The sequence below is a fragment of the Peromyscus californicus genome, unplaced genomic scaffold (assembly GCF_007827085.1).
Source record: "Peromyscus californicus insignis strain IS unplaced genomic scaffold, ASM782708v3 Scaffold_19__1_contigs__length_69161282, whole genome shotgun sequence".
In the NCBI taxonomy this organism is placed as follows: Eukaryota; Metazoa; Chordata; class Mammalia; order Rodentia; family Cricetidae; genus Peromyscus; species Peromyscus californicus.
The window spans coordinates 11,503,749-11,530,339 of NW_026294491.1; the positions used below are offsets into that span (position 1 = coordinate 11,503,749).

The 26,591-nt window shown below is 48.2% G+C and overlaps 1 protein-coding gene across 2 annotated transcripts; it reads left to right on the forward strand.

The window, feature by feature from the left end:
- The first annotated feature begins 260 nt into the window (after positions 1-260).
- Smarcb1 (SWI/SNF related, matrix associated, actin dependent regulator of chromatin, subfamily b, member 1) lies at positions 261-26,185 on the forward strand. Of its 2 annotated transcripts, none has more exons than XM_052744665.1 (9): positions 261-1,442; positions 5,316-5,427; positions 7,039-7,168; positions 11,772-11,909; positions 12,927-13,054; positions 16,595-16,761; positions 18,284-18,474; positions 25,413-25,544; positions 25,864-26,185. In XM_052744665.1, exons 1-9 carry the CDS (start codon positions 1,350-1,352, stop codon positions 25,901-25,903), a joined length of 1,131 nt encoding a protein of 376 aa, XP_052600625.1. In that variant the 5' UTR covers positions 261-1,349; the 3' UTR covers positions 25,904-26,185. The 2 variants fall into 2 exon arrangements, with proteins under 2 accessions (XP_052600625.1, XP_052600624.1); XM_052744664.1 differs by having other exon boundaries at positions 262-1,442; positions 5,316-5,454.
- The last annotated feature ends 406 nt before the right edge of the window (positions 26,186-26,591 follow it).

Consider the following 26,591-nt stretch of genomic DNA (forward strand, 5'->3'; position numbering starts at 1 on the left):
AGTGGACAAAACTCATGGTTGCCGCGGCCCTTCCTAGCTCTTTAGCATCTCCTTCATAGTGACATACATACTTTACGTATCTATATAAAATCCAGAAACCACAAACGAGGGAAAACATACTTGTCTTTCTGAGATTGGCTTAATTTGTTTAATATGATTATCTCCAGTTGCATCCATGTTCCTGCAAGCAATATAATTTCGTTTCTGTGGCTGAAAAAAAAAAAATTCCATCGTGTCCACACCACATTTCACTTTCTGTTTTTGTTGGTTTATTTTGTTTTGTTTTCTGAGACACTGTTTCTCTACATAGTCCGGGCTGTCCTGGAGCTCACTATGTAGACCAGGCTTGCCTCTAACTCACAGAAATCCACCTGCCTCTGCCTTCCAAGTGCTGAGACTAAAAGGCCTGTACCACCACGCCTGGCCTATACCACATTTTCTTTTCCATTCTTCTATTGCTGAACAGCTACCTAGGCTGGGCTATAACTTAGCTCTTGGAATGTGCTACAATAAACATTGCTCAAACATTTGAGTCACTGCTCTGTTCAACAGATGGTGGACTGCATGGATATCTTCCAGCGGCACTGTCTTCCCGCAGGACTGTTAAGGCCCAAGGGACAGAGGCACGCACCGAGCAGGGCTGGGCTTGTGGGCACCAAGCTTGCAGAGCTAAGGGAAGAATGCAAGCGGCCCTTCCCGTTCACTTGGCACACCACCTGAATCTTTGAATAGCACCAACCTCCATCCAGTACTGTCATTCTTCCCTACTGCCTCGGGAACAGCTGTGGGCCTGCAGCGGAGATAGCTATTCCTAGAGAACTTTCGGGTGGAGAACCTGAGGTCCTAGCCTGGGGTCGCCATCCCACCCAGACTCTCTCAGGCTTCTAGATGGAGCGGTCCTTCTCTCCGCTTTTCGTCTCTTTTCTTCACCCCTGGGCGGAGCGCCAGCCCTGGCTGTGCGACCAGGAAAGCTACCGCCCGAGGCAGGGCCTCCGTGGCTATTTATGTCGCTGAGAAGTTTTCCTCCATACCAGGCTTGGGAGGCAGCCCCGGGAGCGAAAAGCGCTCGGGTTCCTTTAAGGGCCCGCGGGAACGCGGTCGGCCTTGGGTTGCGCAGGCGGCGGCGCGCACGTTAGCGTCAGCCCCCCGCGCATGCGCACGGAGGGCGGCCTGCTCGTCGTCGCCGCGGCCGCTAAGGAACCCAGTAGTGGCACGAGCGCCCGCCCGGCTCGCCCGGCCCGCGCTTCACCTCCCGGCCTCCGTTCCCTTCGGTCCAACGCACCTCGGCCCCGCCCCAGCCCACCGGATTCTTTCCAGCTCGACCCCGGCTGCCGGATTCCCCCGCCGCCATGATGATGATGGCGTTGAGCAAGACCTTCGGGCAGAAGCCTGTCAAGTTCCAGCTGGAGGACGACGGCGAGTTCTACATGATCGGCTCCGAGGTAGCCCGCGGCGCATTCTCGGCTTCCGGGGCACCGGCTTGCGGGCTCGAGCCCGGAGCCGGCCTATGTTTCCCCGCCCCCCCCCCCCCCGAGTGCGCGCCTCCATTCATCGCGGAGGCGGGCGCGTGCTCGCGGCCGGGGCGGGGCCTGGTGGGCGTGGCCGGCACACTCTTGACCCTCTGGGTTGACTTTACCATACTTAACATTGTTCATAACCCAAGCATCTGCCCTAGCTTGGGGCGTCCAGCCGGTACACTGCAGGCAGATGCGAAAAGGATGTCCCGGAAGCCCCTGGGTGCTTGGCGGTGGAGGTGCAGTTCTGCTCTTGAACCCTTTGGCAGCTCTCACGCGCCCCACTGCCATGGTCTTGAAACCTACTTGTAAGCCTGAGGCTTAGGAAGGCCTCCCTCCCCACCTCTTTGTTTTCATGCCTCTGAGGTGGGCTGCGGAAGCGTTATGATCTTTATTATCTGTAGAAAGTGGTTGGAGAAGGATGTTTGCTTTTGGGTAGATGAGGCCCCGAGGCCAGAAGCACCAACACTTTGGACATCTGTGAGCTGATTTTGAGATTTTATAGGGGATAAATCTGAAGGGTCGCTAATTCATAACTGGACAGCCTCTGTTGAAGCAGATGGACACGTTTTCTCAGGAAAACCCTACAATTGGCCCTTTGCACCAGCCAAGTTGTATGAAGGTTTTTTTTGTTTTTGTTTTTGTTTTTTTCTTAACAGATTATCTCAGACTAGCCTTCTTCCATCTAAGGGCAACCACCAGCTAGTTTATTGCCCCCCCCCCCCCCCCCCCCCCCCCCCCCGCTTTTGTTTTGAGACAAGGTCTCACTGTGTAACTCTGGCTGGCCTTGAACTCACAAAATCCACTTAGCCTCTGACACCCAAGTTCTGGGAATCATTAATAGCATATGCACCACACCAGCTTATGTTCATCTTTTTCCAAAAAAGAAAGAAAGAAAGAAAAGATATGGACGGCCAGTCACTGGGGTGCACCTTTAATCTGAGCACTCAGGAGATAAGAGGAAGAGGGTGAGTTTGAGTCCAGCCTGACCTACATAGTGAGACCCTATCTCAAAAGAAAAAAAAGAAAGAAAGAAAGATATGGGTATAAAGTGCAGATGTGCGGATGTCAATTTGTAGACATAGAAGACGTGTGAGGAGGTGAGTGCTGTCCACCATGGAGAGCTAAAGCCATTTCAGATACCAACCTTTACCTCCCGGCAACTGTTTCCAGTGCCATCTACTCCGTTTCATTAGTGTGTGGTTGGATTTTGGTTGCTTGCTAGGTGTTTTATTTTGTTTTTGACAGTTTAGTGCTGCATGATGACTAAAACCTCACAGCAGACAGAGGCTTTAAGGACCCCTCGTGGTTCTTGACATAGCTGTATCAGGGAATGGGGCCAGTGCTGTCAGAAGCTTCAGGACTTAAGCGTTGCCATTTTCACTAAACAAGAAGTGGGAGGTGCCGTGACATGTTCGCACCCTCACTTCAGTGCTGCTGTTCCTCAGTGGCTGTGCTGGGGACGAGCACTCAGTGCCTGTCCATCTCCCACAGCTGGGAATGGTCCTTGTTAGCCGACGGGCATTTGCTCAAATGCAGGGTATGTAAGGCAGTTTCAGCAGTCTATACAGAACAGCTTGTTGAAAGAAACGTTTACCTGATCTAACGTGTGAAAGGGTAAATCTGGCCCTAGCTCTGAGTGGGTGGTGGTAGTTTTGAAAAGAAAATTCTCATCTGGTGGAGCAATTAAAAGACAGCTGATCAGTTGGGGTGGGAAACTTCTCTTTTCTCATGCTCGGAACTGAACCTAGAGCTTTGTGCTCTTCCGTTAAACTCTGTTCTTGGCTGGTCCCATTTTTCTCATGCGTATGAGATGCTTAAACTGGAGATACATGGCTTTTTGAGGTCATCGTCATAGCAGGTTTTAGGTTTTAGAAAGCTAACCACAATCTTCTTTCAACCTGTTTATTCTTGGCCCTCCCAGTTGAATGAGAATAATTATCCTGAGACCAAAATGGACAGGGGTATTTGCTCTTTGGGGCCTGGCTTTGGTTTTGGGAAGAGCTTAGGATCGTGTGGTCCTTTCTGTGGTTCCTGTGGCAGTACTGTCTAGATGATGGTCCTTGGCCCCTTCCTCTTAGACAAAGACTACAGCATTCAGACACCTGGACCAGATGTGGCAGCGCTTGCAGCGTCTCAGGCATTGGTGGAGCTGCTGTGGGAGGGCATCTGCCGTGGGAGGGCATCTGCCGTGGTCTGACTCTGTCAGCGCCATCCTGCCATGTGCCACACAAGTCACAGAACTTTGAAGAATGAATACCCAAATCCAGAATCTTTATTTTGTATTCCAGAGAGGGAAAAGACTGATTTAGGAAAAGCCAAGCCATCTAGCCTTAGTGTCCTAAGCCCTGAAGGGACCTTAGGAAGGAAGGCTCTGGTACAGAAGCCCTGCAGGACCCTCACAGTAGCTGTGGGGGCAACATTGCTGACTTGTTTTTGTTTTAAAGATTTATTTATTCATTCCTTTATTTATTATGTATACAGTGTTCTGCCTGCATGCCAGAAGAGGGCACCAGATCTCATTATAGATGGTTGTGAGCCACCATGTGGTTGCTGGGAATTGAACTCAGAACCTCTGGAAGAACAGCCAGTGCTCTTAACCACTGAGCCATCTCTCCAGCCCTGACTTGTTTTTTAAAATGAATGAAAACCGTACTTTACCTTTGGATAGTAATAACCCACAAACCAAATAGTACCAAGGAGTCTTTGCTGTTCTCTATATAGACCGCTAGGCTCTGGGGCCCAGCAACTCTGGCTGTTGTAAATCAATCTCTCCTGGAAGAAAAGTGGAGAAATGACTTTGTCTTAATAAATATATGCTATGATGGGTAGAGAAGATGAAAAAATAATAGGAGTGATCCTCTCGAGCAGAATTCAGACTGGAGGGCCTGGCGTGGTGGCACGTACCTTTAATCCCAGCACTTGGGAAGCAGAGGCAGGCCCATCTCTGTGAGTTCAAGGCCAGCCTGGTCTACATAGCCAGTTCCAGGCTAGCCAAGCTACATAGTGAGAATCTGTCTCAGGAAAAAAAAATCAGAGTTTTTAAACATTTGACAGGGGAGTAAAGAGGCCCAGATTTGCAGATGGAGCCAGCACCTTGCACCGTATCCCCGGTTGTCCCCATAGTGTGGCTGTGCAGACATCATTTCTGAAAAGTCAGTGAGACCACGGATCTTTAAGAAAATAGTAGGCCTAGCTTTTCATGAAGGCTGTGCTTACAGTATTGCTCTAAACAAGCTGAAGCTAGTGCTTGGGGGAAGTCGTGATTTCTGTGATAGTCAGGGATTATTAATACAGTGCTTTTTAGATCCTGGAAGATCCTTTGGTGTCTCTGGTTTGAGTTTTGTTACTAAATAAAGCAACCCAGGCAGCAGGACAAATTATCTTGCATCTGTCTAAAATTAAAGACATTTTGGTGTTTATTGCCTTGTAAAAATATCAAAGTCTGCTTCTTAAGATGAAAGGAGGTCACAGGAGTCTTAGATTTCAGAAAAGTGCCAAAAACTCTTTAGTCCAGATCAAAATCACAAGCTTCTTACTGAGGTCTGGGATCTGCCCTATTAGACATCTGGCCAGGCCTTTTGGAACTTGGTTCTGATGTCAGGATACAGATTCCAGCCAGATGTGCACTGCTGTTGAACCCTTGATGTCAGCAGAATGTGTTTTATGACTGCTGACAGGCTGGCGTCTGGAGGCCTTGTATCTCGTATACTTGATCCAGCAAATCCTCTATGCCAGAGCCCTTCAGCATAGTGATAGATGGCCTGACCCTCATAATGAGCCTTCTTGCTTTACTCATAGGTGGGAAACTACCTCCGTATGTTCCGAGGTTCTCTGTACAAGAGATACCCCTCACTCTGGAGGCGACTAGCCACTGTGGAAGAGAGGAAGAAAATAGTTGCATCGTCACATGGTAAAAAAACAAAACCTAACACTAAGGGTGCGTCTTCACGAGGGTTTGTAAACCTGTTTCAAAACCACTCGCTTATGTCATGAAGATAAAACGTTTTCACTCCAGTGTCTTCATTGCAGCCTGACCTTAGGTGGGTAGGGAGCATCCTGGGGCAGGCCACCCTGCCAGCGCACACATGATTCAGGTGAGAGCGGAACGGGGAGTCTTCGGTGCTCCGCTGTTGTGTGTTCCTGGCTGGGCCAGTGGGTGCGTGCGGGGCCGGGGCCAGGGCAGTAGCAGGTGCTGTGAAGACATGTTGGTCTCAAAACGTTTTAGGAATGCTGTGATTTGCTGCCATTCGCTGTGAGTGTGTTGCTGTAGTCACCTTCGTGCAGCCCTAGTAGCAGATGGTGGTCCCTTCACTTTCCTCTGGGCCTTTCACCGCTTCCCTTCAGAGCACATTTATCCCGTAATACTTCATCTTGGCAACCAGTGTGCTAAGCTCATGTGCATGTCCCCATTCCATGTGGCCTGCCCTGGGCCGAGCTTGCTGGGCGAGCCGCCTGGTGCTAGTGAAACCAGTGCAAGCTCTGGGCTGTGGCAACTCTGTGCAGAGTGAAGATGCTCTTTAGACATTTGGGGCCTCCAGCAGGGACATTTGGGGATGGTGCAACATGCCGTTTGGCAGGTGGCAAAACTGCTTTCTACTTAGCAGAGGCACCCTGTAGAGAGCTGCCGTGGGCCTGGGTGCGTGTGTACGTGCATGCATGTGTGCTCACTAGCACTTTGTAGTGTGTCTTGTCTGTAGGTGCAAATGTAGTTTTGTCTGTTGTGGTATATTGGGGGTTCTTTTAATGCAGGAGCCAGAGCTGCTTTTTATCCACGACTGAAAGAGATCCGCTGTTACCTAAAACAGTTTCCTTTGTGTCTCCTCTGCCACAAGTGGCGTCCAGTCACTAGCATGGTGGCTGCCTAACTTTGCCAGCCCTTCCCTGAGTTCACATAAGTCTTAGTGGTCTTTCTGCGGTGTGCCTTCCTTCCCTATAACTAAGTGAGTCCTCCAGCAAAGCTAAGCAGGTCCTGCAGATAAGTAGCAGCTCTTGACAAAGGTGAGCTGGGGATCACGTGATATGAAGTCCTGCCTTGCTTTCCAGACAGCACATCTGGCCTGACTCAGGGATGGTAACTTGCTTGGTGTGAAGCAGTTCTTTCCAACTCTCTCTGGGCTCTTGTTTTAAAAGGAAAGGATTCATCTTTCATTCTATCTCTTCCTTGCTTTGTGTTTTAGATTGTGGTGGTGTCAGACCTCTTCCCACTGGGGTGTGTTACCCTGAAGCCTTCCTGGCAGCCCCTAAGCTGCAGCTACCCCAAACATGTCTGCCCCTGAGCTAGTGCTCTTAAGAGGCAAATTTGTCCAAATCCATCCCACCAGAGGCTTTCTCCACTGAGATGTCTAGGTGAAGCCTCAGTCCAGATTGCCCTTTTGGAAGAGGCCAGCACTCAGCAGTAGTGAGTTTGACACCTTGCTTTCCCCACCTCCTGCATGTGAGGACCTCATGTGCTGTATCAACTTGGCTGGCAGCTTGTTCACACTGCTGCAGGATGACCGCAGTGGGGTCTCTCTGCTTACAGATCACGGGTACACCACCCTCGCCACCAGTGTGACGCTGCTGAAAGCCTCAGAGGTGGAAGAGATTCTGGATGGCAACGATGAGAAATACAAGGCTGTGTCCATCAGCACAGAGCCCCCCACCTACCTCAGGTACGCCCTCCTGATCTCGGTGTGTATGCTTCAGGGACATGCGGTAGGTGGGGGTTTCTCATGAAGAACAAGTTAAAGTGAACTGAAATGTCTTTCAACACTTTACTCACTGTGTTTATAACTGCCTGACCTAGGTTTCTAAGTTTCTTCTGTATCTTTTGGAATTTTTAACAAACAGAGGCCAAGTCTTGAATTCTGGAATATTCTGAAACGGACTCATTTGCCCAAAAAAAAAAAAAAAATTGTGACTCAGATAAATTCCCGAAAGAAATAAGATTTGAATGTACACAGGTAAAACTTTGAAAGAGCCTTTTCTTTCCTTTTGAGATAGGGTCTCATGTAGTCCAGGCTGGTCTTAAACTTGCTATGTAGCTAAGTATGGTGTTAAACTTAGAATCCTCCTGCCTCCACCTCCTGGATGCTCTGATTACAAGTGTGTGCCATCATGCCTGTTTATAATAGTGCTGGGGATGGTGCCCAGGACTTTATGCGCATCAGGTAAGTACTCTACCAATTGAACTATATCCTCAGGTCCAAACTTTGTTTTGTTTTGTTTTTGAGTCAGGGTTTCTCTGTGTAGTCCTGGCTGAGTCCTGGAGCTTACTCTGTAGACCAGGCTAGCCTTGAACTCAGAGACCACCTGCCCCTCCCACACCAGTGCTGGGATTGAAGGCGTGCACCACCACCACCACCCAGCCAGGAAAAAATTTTTGTTGTTTTTTGTTTTTTTGGTTTTTTTGAGACAGGGTTTTTCTGTGTAACAGCCCTAGCTGTCCTGGAGCTCACTCTGTAGACTAAGCTAGCCTCAAACTCCGAGATCTGCCTGCCTTTGTGTGGTAATATATTGTGTACCCTAATAAACTTATCTGGGGGTCAAAGGACAGAGCCAGCTACTAGACATAGACATAGAGGCAAGACAGTGGTGGTACACACCCTTAATCCTATCACTTGGGAGGCAGAGATCTGTCTGGATCTGAGTTCATGGCCACCCTGGAAGCATGGTGGCACACGCCTTTAATCCCAGCACTAGGAAGGAAGGAAGGAAGGAAGGAAGGAAGGAAGGAAGGAAGGAAGGAAGGAAGGAAGGAAGGAAAGAAAGGAAGGAAAGGAAGGAAAGGAAGGAAAGGAAGGAAGACGGCAGGGCACAGAAAGGTATATAAGGCATGAGTAAACAGGAAGTCTCTCTCTAGAGGCTGAGAAGTTGGTAAGGTGAGGTTGGCTGTGGCTTGTTCTGTTTCTCTGATTTTTCACCCCAATATCTGGCTCCAGGTTTTCTATTAATAAGACCGTTTAGCAATCCGTGTTATATCTCTGGAGTTATTTTTAAAAATAACTTTTTCATGCGGTATTATCGTAGGGCTGGAGAGCTTGCACGTGTGTGACATGGCATGCATGTGGAGGTCGGGGGCAGCTTTGTGGAGTTGGTTTCCTCCATCTTTACATGTGTTCAGATTACCATACTCCCAAACAAGTGCCTTTACCCACCGAGCCATCTTCCCAGCCTAGAATGGAACTTTTATGAGCGTATCTGTGGCAGTCAAGAGGCGAGTAACTAAAAATGTACTGTATGGTATGTGGTGTCTGCACATCTAGACTTCAAACTGGAGACTGAGGACTCCAATAGATTTGGGGAGGGGTAGTGGTGCTAGAGGTTGAACCCAGGACTCCGTGAGCTTATGTCCACCACTGAGCTACACCCCAGTCTGTAAAACACAAATAACTAGAATGTAGTCCACATCTAGAAATACAAGAGGTAAACAAACATGGGAAGAATGTTTGTCCTCTTCTGTAATCTTGTTCTGTTGTGGGTGGAGTGGAGAATGGAGCCCAGGGCCTCTTCGCTAAAACATGTTCTACTGTTGAGCTACATCCCCAGTCACTCATGTCATTTTAAAAATTCAAAGCTTAATAATAAAAGCTAGTCAGTGTGGCCACACCTGTAATCCCAGAACTTTCGAGTGAAGGCAGGAGGGTCTTGACCTAAAGGCCTGCCTGGGCTACATAGTGAGACATTATCAAAAAACAGAGTGAGAAAAGAAACAAATGTTAATGTATAAAACCCAGAGAGTAGGAAGGGAGGAAGGTATTGTTCAGAGTGATGTGGCTGTGGAAAATCATTTCCATCCGGGTTTGTCTTCATCTTTGTTGTTAGATTGCTTTTCTGGTCCCCCTCAGTCCCCGGAGAAGGTGGCATGCATCCAGGCTGGTGGGCGCTGTAGACGCTTGCTCAGCAGATTCTTGTTTTCCCCACGGGATGTGGTAAGAACATAAGGATAACTGGACCTTCCCAGAAGTTACAGAAGGAGTTATGTACATCTGGATGACACTTTTATGTTTGCACATGTCAGCTGGGAACCCTTTACACAGCGGTAAACAGTTTCTGGATTGTGTCATATGAGCACCAGCTGAGGGAGTAGATGTCCATTGCCTTGGAAGCCAAAAACAGGGATAGGGGTGTCCAGTGTTTGAAGTTAGCAGCTCCACTGCCCAGTCAGCCTGACACTGGGCCTTGCGGTTATCCTGTCACTGGATAATTTGTCCCCTCTTAGGATTCTTGGCAAGTTCTTTTAATAGGAGCAAGGTTGGAGATAGGCAGGATTTGAGGGTCAAGGGGTGGGGTCAGCACAGAAGACTAAATAGTGAAGATCTGCAGTTTCCAGATACAAGCCCAGCTGCACTGGAATTGTCTGGAAGGTGCAAAGAATGCCAGCCCTCTCCAGAGATGGATACTCATTTAATCTGGATAGGGCTTAAGAATTTGCTACTTAAAATTTCACATTCTCATGAACCGTTTGTCCACAGAGGCTGAGATGGAAACTGGGCTTGCTGTCCCAGATGTTGAGCATGTACAGATTAGTCTCAGTTGCTGGGCTGTGGTCCAGGTCTCAAAGGTGAAAGCAGACCTTAAGGTCAGAGTCAGACCTGTGGTGCTGTAAACTTGGTAAAGTCCTGGCCAAACTCGGCACTGTGGTTCATTCCCTGCCCACCCTTGCCCAGAGGGTGCTTTAGCATTACAGGTGTTAAGTGACGCTAGCTTTTTTTCTTCAGGATAAAGGTTACACTTAAAGGCTCTGCCCCCAAGGACGACGTCCTGACCTTTCTTAGAAAGTGCTCTTGGCTCCCTTTGAACTCGAGTGGACAGTTACTACAGGAACCCTGAGTGCAGTAGTGGGGTAGATAGGTCAGTGTTCTGGTTTCCGTTCTGCTGCTGTGCTAAAATCCCCTGGCAAAAAGCAGCTTAGAAGCAGGACCAAGTTTATTTGGCTTACAACTGAAGTTAAGTTCACCATTGAGGGGCAGTCAGGGAGGATCTCAGCTAGTCACCTCACATCCATAGTCACGACAGAGAGACATGTACCCATCTTGCCTGCTTGCATCACCAGCTTGGTTTGTATTCTTTCTGTTTTTGATTGATATTTTTTATTTAATCATTTAATTATTATAGTTAAAGCTAACGCACAGTGGGCAGCACATAGTGGCTCCCTATCTGCCAGCCAGGGTCTCACTAGGAAAGACACACAAGCAAAGCATAGAAGGTCCTAGTGTGGAGTAGCTTTGGGAATTTTCCCAATAGTAACAGCAACCTGGAGTTTGTGGAAAGAGAGAGTTTTTCATGTTGCATGGGCTGGTTGATTATCTCCAGTGCTATTTCCTAGATTATACTTATCAGTCCATTTTCCTCACTTGTATAGTTCATGAGTTTAAAGACTAGAAGCCTTGGCAGTGCATTTTGGGATGGCCAGCACATCTAAAATCACAACCAGCCATCTCTGTAGCCCCAGCTACTCAGAAGGCTTCATTTGAACCCAGGAAGTCAGAGCCAGCCTAGGCAGCATATCAAGACATCGCCTCAGAAATCAATCACATTGATCCTTTTAGGCATTTAGGGACTCCTAGCCAGCAGCTAGGCAAGAACTCAAGGGACGCTGTAATTGGAGCCCTTCACCGAGGCAGTGTCTTTCTCCTGCTGCCGCCCCCACCCCCTCCGTCTGACAGCATCACCATCTTTTGAGAGAGGGTGGAGCGGGAAGGGGTCAGAGGAGCCAGCTTGGCCCCATCATGTCAGGTCTCTATTGCTGCAGATCTTTGCCCACCGAGCCCTGACTCACATCTGACTCCCCTTTCCAGAGCATTCTGGAAAGGCTGTGTCTTACTCTCCTTTCCCTGATAAGGGATGTGCTTCTCTGCAAACCATGTCTGCGAGCATGTAATGCAGTGCATCATGGCCGTGGTTAAGGGCCAACTTGTGCCTGGCTGTATCTAATACCTCTTTCTTTGTCTGTTTTTTGAGAGTGGGTCTTACTATGTAACTCTGGCTGTCCCGGAACTCAAAAGAGATCCACCTGCCTCTACCTCCTGAGTGTTGGGATTAAAGGCTGCACCACCATGCCCTGCCCTGTATCTAATACTTTTGTGCCCTTCTCACACAGGTACCACTAGGTGCCAAGAAGAGTCCTACAGTGTAAGAAATGTGCAGATGTCCTCCACAGGAGCTTGGAGACTAACAGGGGCACAGTAGTGCCCACTGAACAGGAATAAAGTCCAAGTGAGCAGAACCTGACTCCTGGTCTGAAGGGGTTACTTTCTCTCTCTGTCTCTTCAGGGAACAGAAGGCCAAGAGAAACAGCCAGTGGGTACCCACCCTACCCAACAGTTCCCACCATCTAGACGCTGTGCCATGTTCCACCACCATCAACAGGAACCGCATGGGTCGGGACAAGAAGCGAACCTTCCCCTTGTGGTGAGCAGGCGCTGCTGTGCTTGGCTCTGCACAGATGCCCCCCTCCTTTCTCCAGGGCATTTAGGCTCATTCCCAGAGAGGCCCTGTTCAGTGGCCCGTGTTTTCACAAATGCTACCCGCCACTGCCTCAGATGCTGTTCTCTTACTTCCAGGACATCATCCTTGGCTTTCCCCATCCTCCCTGGCTCGCTGCTCTGTTCTCTCCCATTCCCCCCTTCCCTAGCATCTCAGTGTAATTCTTGGGGACATAGTCCCTAGGCCTTTATATGGGTCATCTGATGCCCACAGCCAACCTAGGGGGTTTGGGGTGATATCCACGTGGCTCCCACTCTATCAGTTCTCTGTGGCTGCTGAAACAAAACACTAGTGGCTTAGAACAGTGCAGATTTATGCTCTCCTAGTTCTAAAGGCAGGAGTCTGAAAGAGGTTCACAGACCAAATCAAGGTGTGAGCAGGGCATTGCTCCCATCAGAGGTTCGTTACGCTTTCACCTAAGGCCTTAGTGTTTTTCCACCCCTCTTCTGAGGTGTTTGCTGAGCCTCAAGGGCAAAGGGGTAGTTTTTGTTGTTTTGAGACAGAGTCTCACTCTGTACCCTACAGTGACCTACAATGAGTCCAACTTGGCAATTCTCCTGCCTCGGCTTCCCAAGTGCTAGGAATACAGGCATAAGCTGGCATGTCTAGGTTTTCTTCTTTCTAGAGCAGCAGCTTCCTGGCTCTTCGAGTGCATTTGTGAAGCACATTGCCCCACGCTGTTGCAGAACCTAACCCTAGACATGTTTGAGCTTATTGTTTTTGCCCCCCGCACTCCCATTAGACTGGCCTCGGGACCCCTGTAACCTCTTCTGTGCTACCTCAGTGTTAGATGACAAATGCTTATAAGAAATGGCCTGTCCGTTCCAACCATATTTACAGTGACCCACAGTGCAAAGGGAAGCTAGAAACTTGTGTCCCTGGGGACCTAGGCATAGGGATCCCTGGAGCCCTGACTGACAGCTGCTGTGGTTTCACTTTCAGCTTTGATGACCATGATCCAGCCGTGATCCATGAGAATGCATCACAGCCTGAGGTGCTGGTACCCATCAGGTTGGACATGGAGATAGATGGGCAGAAGCTGCGGGATGCCTTTACCTGGAACATGAATGGTATGTGGATAGTCAGCTTTGCCTGGGCTTTATATGAAATTGACCCACTTTTCAACCAACTGCCTGTCAGGCAGATTCTCATCTTGACATTTGAAACTTTGTGGCATGGTTCTTAAGGCTGCAGATTCTGGGTTCATCCTGGCTCTGCCACTGTGCGCTATTCCTTGTGGACTGGGCATGTGTCTTAGTTGGTTTTCTTTTGCTATAACCAGAACCTGGGCAATTTCTAAATAAATATAAGCAATTCACTCTGTTGTGTGTCTGAAAGCTGGGAAGTTCAAGGTTGGCTACTAAGTAAGGTTTTTTCTGTTGAGGCCTCACACTGCTTCAACTCATGACAAAAAGCAGAAATGAAGTTATTTAGAGAAACTTGAGGACACACTTAATGACAGTCTACCTTTGTAGCAATGAAACCAACATAACAAGAATGAGCTCTCATTAGAGAAGACTGTGCCTGCCTGCATTACCTTCCAGCTTTCAAAGAATAAGCAATACCTTATCTTCCCAGCTGCTAATAAATAATTAAATGTGTGGTTGTACATGGCTTTAATGGCTGGCTTGGTCTGGTCAGCAACATAGAATGTGGATGGAAAAAAAATCAGCATGGGCCGGGCGGTGGTGGCGCACGCCTTTAATCCCAGCACTCGGGAGGCAGAGCCAGGTGGATCTCTGTGAGTTCGAGGCCAGCCTGGGCTACCAAGTGAGTCCCAGGAAAGGCACAAAGCTACACAGAGAAACCCTGTCTCGAAAAACTAAAAAAATCAGCATGGAAAAAAAGTGCATTTCTAGAATTAGGCCCTCTGTCATGTACCTATAATCCTAGGTCTTGGGAAGTAGAGGCAAGAGGATTGCACAATCATGATCAGCCTGGGCTGCATTTGTGAGGCTCTAACAAAAAAGCAAGCACAGCAAAAAAAAAATACAAATAACGACGTCATATGTGAATTTCAGGTTCTGCCTTCCTCCTGTGAGTCAGTTAGCTCTCGAGTGGCGGTTATTCTACATATCAGATACTTGCGTTACGATTCGTAACAGTAGCAAAATTACAGTTATGAAATAGCAATGAAAATAATTTTATGGTTGGGGGTCACCACAACAAGGGTCACAGCATTAAGAAGGTTGAGAACCACTGCTCTAGGGGCTTGGTGTGGCAAGGATGTCTAGTTTAGTGCTGACCAAGGTATTGCTTAGGCTCGGTCCCGTGCCTCCCCACAGCTCCCCTTCAGCTTTGTCCCTGATGTCACAAGGCCACATGTGTGCTCTCATGCCTCTATCCTCGCCCCTTTCTGAGCCCTACTGGTTTGTGACAAAAAGATGCAAATGCAGTTGATTGGAGGAAAGATAGTCCTTTGGATAAAATTATGCTGGAGCAATTGATTATCCAAAGATAATAAACTTTGACCTAATCTCACAGTGAATACTAAACTCTAGAATCATAGACTTGATGTATATAAAACACAAAACCATGAAACTTGTTGGGGAAAGTGTAAGAGAAAATCTTGGGTGTTCAGGGCTAGACAGAGAATCACTAGTCACCATCCGCACAGTCCAGAGCAGAAAATACTAAAACTTGGACCTCATCAAAACTTAGCTCTGCAAAAGACCCTGTCAGAAGGGTGAAAAGACAGCCAGATGTGAAAGTGCATGCCTCTAATTCCAGCACCCAGAAGGCAGAAGCAGGTTGATCTCTGAGCTCAGGGTCTACAGAGCAAGTTACAGGCCAGCCAGGGAGGGCTACATAGGGAGACCCTGTCTCAAAAAGAAAAAGATAACAGGGAATGGAATATGATCAAGATACTTTTATGAAAGAACAAATTGTAAAAACTCAAAGCAAACTATTTAAAATAAGGACATGGGCTAGAGTTAACTCAGAAGTTATGAGCACTGGCTGCTCTTCCAGAGGACCCAGGTTCAATTCCCAGCACCCACATGGGAGCTCACAACGGTCTGTGTAGCTGAAGTTTTCTCTGGTCCTGCCCAGTCCCGTGACTCCGCAGCCACTTATAAAATAATTACTCAGAAGCTTATATTAATTAAAACTGCTTGGCCGTTAGCTCAGGCTTACCACTGACTAGCTCTTACATTTAAACTCAGCCCATTTCTGTTAATCTATATGTTGCCACGTGTTCCATGGCTTTACCTGTGTACTGTTACATGCTGCTTCCTGGACGGCGGGCTGGCGTCTACTGACTCAGCCTTCCTCTTCCCAGAATTCTCCTCTCTGCTTATCCTGCCTATACTTCCTGCCTGGCTACTGACCAATCAGCATTTTATTTATCAACCAGTCAGAGCAACACATTCACAACATACAGAACATCCCACAGCAGGTCTGTAATTCCATTTCAAGGGAATCCAGTGCCTTCTTGTCTCTGTAGGCACCAGGCATGTAAGTGGTGCACAGACATACATGAGGACAAAACAACCACAGACATAAAAATCAATCTAAAGTCCTGTAGAACTAGGACAGAAGACATGAAGGTACATTTCACTGAAGCTATTCAGATGGGAACCGACATTGCAAAGGAGTTCTGCTTGATTAGCTATTCCAGACATGCAAATTAAGACTAGTGACAATACCAGTGAGGAAGGGAAGAACTGAGTCCCTCACACTGGTGCAAATGTAAATATCTGGGCTGTACTGCAAAACCGTTCAAAACCTAAACCTGTTTTACAGTTTGACTACTATATGAGCAAGCAGCTTCAGTGTAGAGCATGTGTCCCAGAGAAGTTCTGAAGGCATCTGTTTACACTGAAACCTACATGTGAATGTTGACAGAAACTTTATGCATGATAGCCAGAAATTAGAAGAAGCCTAGATGCCCTTCAGTGGGTAAATACTTAAATGTGACACCACCACCACCACCACCCACACAGCATACTAATCAGCAATAAAAAGGAAATAACAGCCTGCATGGATCTCTGGAGAACTTTTGGTTGGTTGGTCAGAATGTAGCCCTAGTTGGCTTGGAACTCACTATATAGACCAGGCTAGCCCCGAAATCATAGCAATTCATTCGCCTCTGCCTCCTTGCTGCTGGTATTAAAGGTATGTACCACCATGGCTAGCTTCTCTGAAGAATTTTTCTGACTAGAAAAAAGTTACTCCCAAAGTTGCATAAGGTATGATTTCAGTTCTTCAAATGCTCAAATTATAGAAACATATCACAGATGAAGAGTGGTAGGAGGCAAGTAGCTGTGGGTGCAAAAGAACATAGAGGGATCCTGGTGTTGATGGACATGGCCTGGATCTTGACTGCCCAAGTGTGGTTTTCAGAGCACACTCTGGTTTCATAGGAGGTGAACCATGGGAAGATTCCCCAGGGGCAGGAATCTGAATGATGTGGGCCAGAAGGGAAAGGACGCTTCTTCCTCTGCTGCTCTCAGCGTCTGGGAAGGCCACGCTCAGTTGCCCGGTCATCCACATCAGCATGAGGGGAGGTTTGACAAAGGAGGAAGAAATAGGAGGAGCCAGGACAGGTGTGAGCACCATAAAATGAGGCTCTGCAAATAGCTTGGAATGTTTGCGTTTTCTGATTTCAGAGAAGCTGATGACCCCTGAGATGTTTTCAGAAATCCTTTGTGACGACCTGGATTTGAATCCGCTGACTTTCGTGCCAGCTATTGCCTCTGCCATTAGACAGCAGATTGAGTCCTACCCCACAGACAGCATCCTGGAGGACCAGTCTGACCAGCGCGTCATCATCAAGGTAGGTGCAAAGAGTACTCAGCCCTTGGAAGTCTGTCAGGGTTCCTTGCTTGAGATGCAGTTTCTGGGAAGGCATCTTTCAGCAACAGCCCGACTGTGTCCTCAGGAATGGGAGGGCTGACTTTTCAGAGTGAAGTGTCACATTGAGGGTAGGACAGCCAGTGCTGCTTTATCTGTCAGGCGCTGAGCCACTCCCCAAGTTAGAAGGTGAAAGCAGGGGCTGGAGAGATGGCTCAGGGGTTAAGAGCACTGGCTGTTCTTCCAGAGGTCCTGAGTTCAATTCCCAGCAACCACATGGTGGCTCACGACCATCTGTAATGAGATCTGGTGCCCTCTTCTGGCCTGCAGTCATACATGCTGTATACATAATAAATAAATAAATCTTTAAAAAAAAAAAAAGAAGGTGAAAGCAGCTGGTGGTGAAGTATGAAAGCCCTTAGTGAGATGTGCAGCATGGATGTAATATTCTAGTTAAGTACTGGGCCAGAAATATTTCATAATTCAAATACTTGTTTGTATCCTGCTTTCAGTTCTTCGGGGTTTATACTCACAAGTTCAGATTGCTAGATCACTTGGCTGTCCTTTAATATTTTGAGGACCTACCAAACTTGCACAGCAGTTGAACCATTTTATATTCCCACTAACAATGCACAAAGGTTCCAGTATCTCCCCATAGTTACCAAAAGTTGTATTGCCTCCCTTCTTTCCTTCATCCCTCCCTTACTTCCTTGTTTGGTAATAGTCATCCTGATGGGTGACTTTAGCTTCATTCATTTGTTTGTTTGTTTTATTACTACTTCGGTTTTTGGTTTTTTGAGACAGTTTTTCTGTGTAGCTCTGTCTGTTCTGAAACTAGCTCTGTAATCCAGGCTAGCCTCAAACTCACAGAGATCCACCTGCCTCTGCCTCCCAAGTGCTGGGATCAAAGGTGTGCGCCACCACCGCCCAGCATTTTTAGCTTTATTATTAGTTTGTGTGCTATGATGCATGTGCCTTGCTGTGTTGAATTTTTTTCAACTATTATTAGTATGTGTATGCCAGGATAGATGGAGGTCAGAGGGCAACTTTGTGGAGTTGGTGTTTGGGAATAGGCATGTCTTTCTAAGGGGTAAGGAGTAAATAGGGCAGGTGCACCTGTGGGCTGCTTGGCAAGATGGTTGTAAAGCAGTGACTTTAGGGTATAGACAGTGGCTTAAAACAGACTCAGGGACCCTACGTGGTCAGCATAGCTATATAAAGATTGATCGCCACAGGTGTAAAGGACAAAGAAGACACTTGGTCAGCATGAGATGACAAGGGGGATGAGAAGAGAGGGTAAGGTGCGAACTCAGTGTCTGTTGACAATCTGGGAGGTGTGTGAGGTCAGTCCTGTTTTGTAAACAAGAACTGGACAGACAAGGGCCAGCCTTGGTTCTTAGCTCCTGGGTCATGGGCAGAATTCATGACAACCGAGCATGGCTTGTCCCCACCTCCTCACAGCATCCTGGGCTGCCCTCACTTGTGCTTATTGGTTCTTGCCGCAGCTGAACATCCATGTGGGCAACATCTCCCTGGTAGACCAGTTTGAATGGGACATGTCAGAGAAGGAAAACTCCCCCGAGAAGTTCGCCCTGAAGCTGTGCTCAGAGCTGGGTCTGGGTGGGGAGTTTGTCACCACCATCGCATACAGCATCCGGGGACAGCTGAGCTGGCACCAGAAGACCTACGCCTTCAGGTAGGAGAACTAGCATGCTCATCCTTCCCTCTGGTCTCACGTTTTTGTCCTCTTTCTTGTCTACGTTGGAAAAAGACTCCCCTGGGAACTGGAATGCTTAGCAAAAGCAAGAACAAAGGGCTTTTTGCAAAGACATGGCAAGTCAGGGAGTTTGTTAGTAGGTTTTGGACTCAGCTAAGTTTACCAGACATCCCAAGAATCAGCTTCCATAGGGCTTTCTGTCAGTATGAGCAAGAGAAAAGGTGCTGGAGAGAGGGAACTTCTGTTCGATAGGGATCCAGCGTGCTCTGTGAGCACAAGGAACATAAAGGGTATGCAGACATCCATTTAGGCAATACACCCAACACATAAAATAATAAAAATGTTTTGAGCGAGAAGGAACGAGGCACATCCAAAAGGGTATGAGCCCCCTCAGCCGAAGCCTGTGACATGCTAAGCAGGCACGTGCGTTGCTTGTTGTCACCCTCTAGTAGCCCACTGGCCAAGCAGCTCTCTTTTAGTCTTGCTGTCTGTCCCATGCCTCACCATTCCTGCAGAAAGCCTGCTTATGGGTGCAGCCAAAGTGTCCTTTCACCTTGTATGAAGCCAAGGCCGGGAGGCCTGAGAGCCAATGTAGGACGGTTTTGTTCCCTGGGGTCCAGTCTGAGGTCCTGTGATGCCTGGTGACATTGTATGGGTCCTGGGAGTGACAGTGACACAGAGGACCCATCCACAATCAGTAGTTGAGGGGAGCCCGCTTCGAAACTGTGCACATGCAGCTGGCTGCTTCTAGCAGCAGGTACCGAGTGTTGGCCTTCACGGTGCTGTGTGGCAGCTTCAAGTGCTATGGTCAAGGCTTGAGAGATGCAGCTTCTTGAGGCTCCTGCTGGCCCCTGCTGACATCATTTTCTTCTGTTACCAACTCTTAGCAGCATTTACATTATCAGATCCCAAGTGGCTTCAGGTCCTTGATAAACTCCTGGTCACCTGCAGTTCTCCTGTGCCCCAGAGCAAACCCCCGGAAGCCACCCAATAGTGTTAGGTTAGGACTCAGGGACCATTGCTTGAGTTCTCAGTTATAGACAGGAAGGGCCTGGCTCTGCTGTGGTCCTTAGTTCTGAGTTCAGATTTCAAATGCTTGGGAGTAAGTATAGTTCCACCCTGGGAGAAATTTGAGCAAGCAAACGTCCCTCCCACCGTGGCCTGCCTGGACTCCTGGAACATGTCCTAAGCACTTGTTTTCAGAGTCAGAAAGGGCTGCTTTATCTTCCCAGCCAACAGGACCTGGTGAGCTCTCAACACCAGTCCCTTGTGTTGTACCATCTGGGCAGCTGGGATGCTACCCACACTGCAAGAGACCTAGCAGTGACAATTGGGGTACATCAGAATCAGAGTCTAAAAATCTGGAGGACGGGAGCAGCCAAAACTGATGCTTCCTGTATCCCCAGCACTGCGTCACCTCACCTCATGGACATGTGAAACTTGGGATTTCTTAACCACTTACCACAAGACAGTGACTGTGGTCCCTACCGTCCTTGCGGTTCCTCCCTGGGAGAAGGAGCCCTGGCCTGGGTTCTGCCATGTACAGAGTATGACAAGCACTGAGTTCCATGACCCCTTAAAACAGGTTTCAAGTTCTAAGCTCTGACACTTCATGTTGAAAGCACACTAAGTGTCTGGTGGCCAGTTTGCCTTTCTCTGCATGTCCATGTCCCATCATCCCCTTCCGTACCCATCCCACGATCCCTTGTCTTTGGTTGTATCCACAGAGTAGCAGAGAGAGCTGCTGGTCACAGGGCATGTGGAGCAAGACCATGATGCCCGTGCATTAGATGGCCTGATAAAGGCCATGACAGGAACAAGAAGCATGGCGGGGAGAGGGGGTGACAAACTGGTAAGGGTTCCAGGCTCCTAGAGTACAGAACTGAATGTACAGAACTCCAGCACCACATACATCTCAGAACCAGAATGAGGACAAAAGGGCTCTGGCATAGCTATGTAGGGATGGATCAGAGGTTAGAGCGCTGCTGCTCTTGCAGAGGACCCAGAATGATTGCCAGCTCCCACATGGTGGCTCACAGCCATCTGTAACTTGTTTCAGGGTATGTGGTGCCCTCTTCTGGTCTTCATGTGCACCTAGTACACATACATATATGGAGGTAAAGTAACTCATACACATAAAATTATAATAAAGCAGATAAAATTTTTTAATTCTTTTTTTTTCTTTTTCTTGTTTTTAAGAAGGGCTATGATAAATATGGGGAAATGGGTTTGATGAGGAATGGAGCTAGGTTAGGCAGCAGGGGGCTTGCTGCTCTTAGGAGAATTGTCTACAGAAAAATTACTGATAACTTCTCCTGAGCCAGCCCCTTTGCTCCAAAGCCAGGGACCAGCAAACAGCATCCTGTCTGGCACAGGAGAAAGACATGTGTGTTATGTGTGGCTGCCAGTGTGCTTTGACCCCTAGTGTACCCAACGGCTGGGGGTGGGCACACAGCCTAAGGTGAAGCTGGCTGGGTTAGGAAGGGTAGAGCAGGTGTTCGGATGCCCACTCCAAGCACTGTGTGGAGCTCAGTCACTAGTGTCTATCCCTGGGGCTGCTTGTACCCACAGCCCCGCCAGGATCATGTGCTGGGCAGAAAGGTGAAGGTGTACTCGGTCAGAGGCTTGGCAGCTGAGCCTAAGTGAGGGAGAAACATGGTCCTCTGCTGGTGTAGCATCAGCAGTTAGGTGGGGGAACCTGCTAGAACCCCTTTGAGCTAGTTAGGTGTGTACCAGAGAGGGTAGGTACCCTAGTAGAGCTCCACCAGCTAGCCCAGCCTGGGTTTTATTTTTGTAACAACCCATTGAGAGACAGTTCACACCACACCACTTAGCCGTTTGTTGTACTTTAAAATTTGTTTAATTTTTGCATTTTTAGAGATTGAACCTAAGGCTGTCCTGGAACGTGCTTGTAGACTAGCCTGACCTCAAACTCAGAGATCTGCCTGCTTCTGCCTTCCAAGTCCTGAGATAAATAAAGATTTAGTGTCTTTTTACTTTTTGATTTTGAAGTAGGGTCACACTGAGTTGCTGGCCTTGAACTCATTCTGTAGCCCAGACACGTCTTGAACTTCTGATCTTCATGCTTTTACCTTCCTTCCAAATGATGGAATTATAGGTCTGAGTCACTCTGCCTGGCCTTCTTAAATGTATGTTTGGTTTGGTTTGGTTTGGTCTGGTTGGTTTTCACTCTATGGAGCCAGGGTCCCGCCACAAAGCTCAGGCTGGCACTATTTGGTCTTATAAGCCATATTCCTAGGATAATGTGTTCAGCGGTCATCTATGTTGTAGCATTATCAGAACTTCAGTCTTATGGCTGAATAATATTCCATTGATTAAATATATACATTTGACTTACATGTTCTGCTATGGGTTGCTTCTACTTTTTGGCTATAGTAAATCAAGCTAAGGACATTTGTATGTTTGTGTTTAAACACTCTTGGCAGTTCTCTTGGCTCTCTAATATTTTTGGATTATGTTGTTCCTGGTTAACTTGTGTTTTGCTTGTTTTATTGAGACAGGATCTCACTTTGTAGCTCAGATTAGCCTCTAATATATAGTTCATGGCAGTCCTCGTGGCTCAGCCTCCTCTGAGGCTGGATCATATGATGAGCTGTCATACTTGGCATTTGAGGAGCTGCTAAGCTGTTTTTCACAGAGGCTACAGCGTCCTGCAGAACCCACCAGTGCTGTGGGCCCAGGCTTTACACCCTAGCCAGGGCTTGTCTTGCTGTTTTGACTAGCTATCCTGGTGAGTGTCAAGTGATAGGCTGGAGTTGTGTTTTCTAGTGAATATCTCTTCATTATTATTGGCCCTTTATGTATATATGTCTTTGAAAGTGGCTTGTTCAGGTCATTCACCCCAACCCCAGTTTATTTTTTTCGGGGGAGGGATATGTGCATATACACATGTGTGGATGTCACAGGACAAATTTAGGAGGAAGTTCTTTCTTTCTACCATGTGAGTACTCTGGATTGAACTCAGAACCTCACACTGAGCCATCTTACTAGCCTGTGTTTTTAACCAGTTTTTCTTTTTCTTCTTGATTTCTAAGAGTTCTCCATATAATCTGGATATACATTCCTTAGTAGGTATGATTTGTAAGTATTTTTTCCACCCTCTGAGTTGCCTTTTCACTCTTGATAGTGTCCTTTGCAGCACAAAAGTTATTATTTTGGTAACAGTCCAGTCCACCTGGCTTTTTTAGTTGGTTGCTGTGTGTGTGTGTGTGTGACATTTTAGAAACCATTGCCTAATGCAGAGGCATATTGTATCAGCAGTTTGCCCACAGATTGCCCTTTCCTAGTGAGTATGTGGAACTCTCATCCTGTCCTAAGGGGCATGGCAGCTGTGGCTTGCAAATATAAGGGTGAGTGTAGAATTCGGTCTCCTTTCCCCCCAGTTAGGTGGCCTTAGACAGGTCATTTCTTTCTGAAGTCTCCATTCTCTTCTTCATACAGGGAGGATGATACTGCTTTTCAGCTTGCCTGTACATCACAGAAAAAAGTCCTACATCCAGATCTGGCATGTTGGCACATACCTTTAACTCCAGCATTTGAGAGGCATAGGCAGGTAGATCTCTGAGTTCGAGGTCAACCTGGTCTACATATTGAGTTCTAGAACAGGCAGGACTACACAGAGAAAAAAACAACAAAACTCTTACATCAAAAGTCAACTCGAGGGCTGGAGAGATGGCTCAGAGGTTAAGAGCACTGGCTGATCTTCCAGAGGTCCTGAGTTCAATTCCCAGCAACCACATGGTAGCTCACAACCACCTGTAAAGAGATCTGATGCCCTCTTCTGGTGTGCGGGCAGAACACTGTATGCATAATAAATAAATAAATCTTTAAAAAAAAAAAAAAAAGTCAACTCGAATCCACTCCATTAGCGTCTTCTAACAGCTTTTAAAGGGGTGTTTGTGTGGTCGGAGAATGTCTAGGGTCCTGGCTTACAGACTTGGGGCTCAGGGCAGCATCTCTGCTTGTGTGACCCCATAAAGCCGAGGCAGCTAGTGTTGGCTCAATGCCCATTCCTTCATAGTCAGCTCTAGTAGTTCTATTTTTGAACAGACCCATGGTGTGAAATCTTCCCAGAGTCAAGGAGGTAAACAAAGGGGCCTCTGGGCCTGTTTGCCAGCTCTTATTTAAATTCAGAGAAAAACATGTTTTGCTTCCTTCTGCCTGGGCTTGGCGCCTTTCAAGCCTGCCCTCCCAAGGGAGATGACCTGGAGATGAGGGATGAGTCTGCCTGGGCTGTTCCTGGATTTCCAAATGAAGCTGCTGAGAAGAGGCCTACCCTGGGACCGCGGGGTGGGGGCTGACTGGTGCCTGGCCTCTGAGTCACTAGTAAGAGTTTGGGCTTCCAGGTTCTATGGAGCCTGTGGGTATAGATGTTGTCAGCCGAGCTTCAGTAGTAAGTCAGACCTGTGTCTGCAAGAAGCCAGGGCTCCCCCAGTCTGTGGAACCAGCTTTACCCATACTCTGGCTTTAATCCAGGCTCAAGGTCCCTGAAACCCTTATGCCAAGAATTGGCCCAAGCCCAACCTTTCAGAGTTGGGCTAGGGTGGGCTCTCAGATGCCAGGTTTGGCCTATACTGGCTTAGTGCAGTGATGAAGAATTGTGACTCTACAGTCCAGTCTGGTGTAGGAGTTTGCTTTTGTGAAGTCCACCATTCCTGAAGCCTGGGAGAGGCTGTGTAAGGACTTGTCTGGCTCTGAAAAGGCCTCTGCAGTGAATGTTGGCTGTTTAATGTTAAGCCTCCCGATAGTAAACTCTGCTGCCATATTTCAGACAAAGACCGAAACAACCCAGTCAGCTTGTTTATCCCATTTTTATCTGCCAAGTATCACTTGGGCTCTGTCTCCTCCTTTCCAGAGCTGACAAGGTACTGCAGGACAGCAGGTGGGCACACACCTGATTAAGATTGTAGGTAGAGTAGGGAGGCCATCTCCTCAAGTGACAGGGAGGCCACCTAGCTGGAAGGGCAGTGTGACAGTGGAGGGAGAGGACCGGTTAGAGCCTTGCTGTGGGGCTTCCTGCTAGGCTAGGGTTTGCTGTGACACATTGGGTACCTCCTTAGCTGCCTCTTACAACTTGGAAACCAAGGTGCAGAGCGGCGCAGACACACACCCCAGTACGTGTACCCTTGTAGCCTTCCTCCCATTTTCTTCACACCATTGTGTCCACTTGGCAAGAGGCTTGAACAGATGATTCCCACACACTCTAGGGTGCAGTTAGGTGCTCTCTGAAGGACTCTAAGCCTTGAGATATCATTTCTAGGCCCAGGTCTCTGCCAACCAGCTGTCTGTCTCAAAGCAAATAGGCTGGCTTCTCCAGGGCTTAGTGTGAGAAGTGAGCCAAGGGATAGGTGTATATAGAACAGTTCAGAGCAGGCCCACCCAGTGGCCTTCTGTGAGGAGCTTGAGGCCTCTGGAGAAATCCTTTTACAATTCCACCCCCATCCCTTTGGTGTTTGTGGTGTTTCCCTGATCAGTGGGTCTTGGTGGGTACTGACGCTGGACAGTGTAAGGTAGACAGGCCTGGCTACAGTCTCTATCAGTCAGCTGTACCTGAGACACTATTCTGTCCAAAGAAACTACCTCCATAGCCAGCAGCTCCCTCAGTTCTTCTTATGGAGGAGAATTGGCCTTGAAGGGAGACTGCCTAGGGTGTAGGTCGTACTGTTTCTGCTAGACAGGTTCTGGCACCCTGCATGAGGTTCAGTGACAGAAGTCATTCCGCAGCTGCCCATCGGCATTGCTGCTGGGAGGGGCTGGGACAAGGAAGTGGGCCTTCCTGCTGTGCTCTGGCCATCTGCTAAGGAATAGCAGAGTAGAAAGCAGTGGTTTCGGGGGGACTTCCGAGCTGCCATTCTGTTAACTAGTCCTGGTTCCTCTCCCTGTTTCCCTTCCCTCAGTGAGAACCCACTTCCCACAGTTGAGATTGCCATCCGAAATACCGGAGACGCTGATCAGTGGTGCCCCCTGCTGGAGACCCTGACCGATGCCGAGATGGAGAAGAAGATCCGGGACCAAGACCGGAACACAAGGTACCCCAGGCACCTATCTCCCCTGGCAGAGGCGGGGGCATCTTCTCCCTAGGAACCTAGGTTTAAGGGGAAGTTTCTGTGGGTATCAGGCCCCAGGGTCCATTTCCTTGACGAGAACAACATCCCCTAGCAGGTCTCAGGGTTTTTATAGAGATTAACAGGGCCAGTGCAGCGGACTGGCAAGGTCAAGAAAAAGGCTGGAGACTGTTCCTTCTAGATGGGCCCCACACCACCTACTCTAGAAAAAATAACGTACCTAGGAGGGTGGCCACCCAGAGCTGTGACTGGCCCCAGCTGACCACCTGTTCTCCTACTTCAGGCGAATGAGGCGTCTCGCCAACACTGCCCCAGCCTGGTGATGAAGCCATCCATGCTCAACTTCCACGGAGCATCTCAAAAGACTGCCTTTCCTTCCTCTGTGGTAAAGAGAGAGGCAAAGGGACAGCTGGTGCCATCCTGAGGAATGGGGTAGGGTCTCCCGGGTGCCTTCCTTCAGCACACATTCCATTTGCTAAGCTCCAGCACTGTCCCCCAAAGTCTAACGTCAGGAAGCAGCCTCATTTGGGTTGGTTTTGTTTTTGTATAGGAGCCCTAGACAGAGCTAGCAACACTTTTTAAATAAAAGTAACCAGTTGAGCTTCTTTGGTGTTGAGAGCATAAAATGTGAGCTAGAGCCTGTGTGGATGGAAGAGGGTTTAGTCAAGGTTGATGTGCCAACCCTGCCCTTCTTGCCCTCAAATTCTCAAGTGAGTAAATGGAGATCACTGGGTCTCCACAGCCAGCCCCAAGGTCCCAAAGCAGAGCCAAGTCATTGTTGGTTCTTGTGCCTTCCAGCTTCCCTGTGCAGCTCTGTGCGCAGCAAGTCTCTGTAGAGGTTGAGGCTCATTTGCTGGCCTTGATCCTGTGCATCCAGACGGGCTGCTGCCAGCTGGGGGGACCATATTGCTCTAGAGTCCTTTCTAGAGGACTTGGTCATGTGCGGGCAGCACCTGGACATGACATCACTAGTACACAAACAGGAAGTCTTTTGTTCTAGCAACCCAAAAA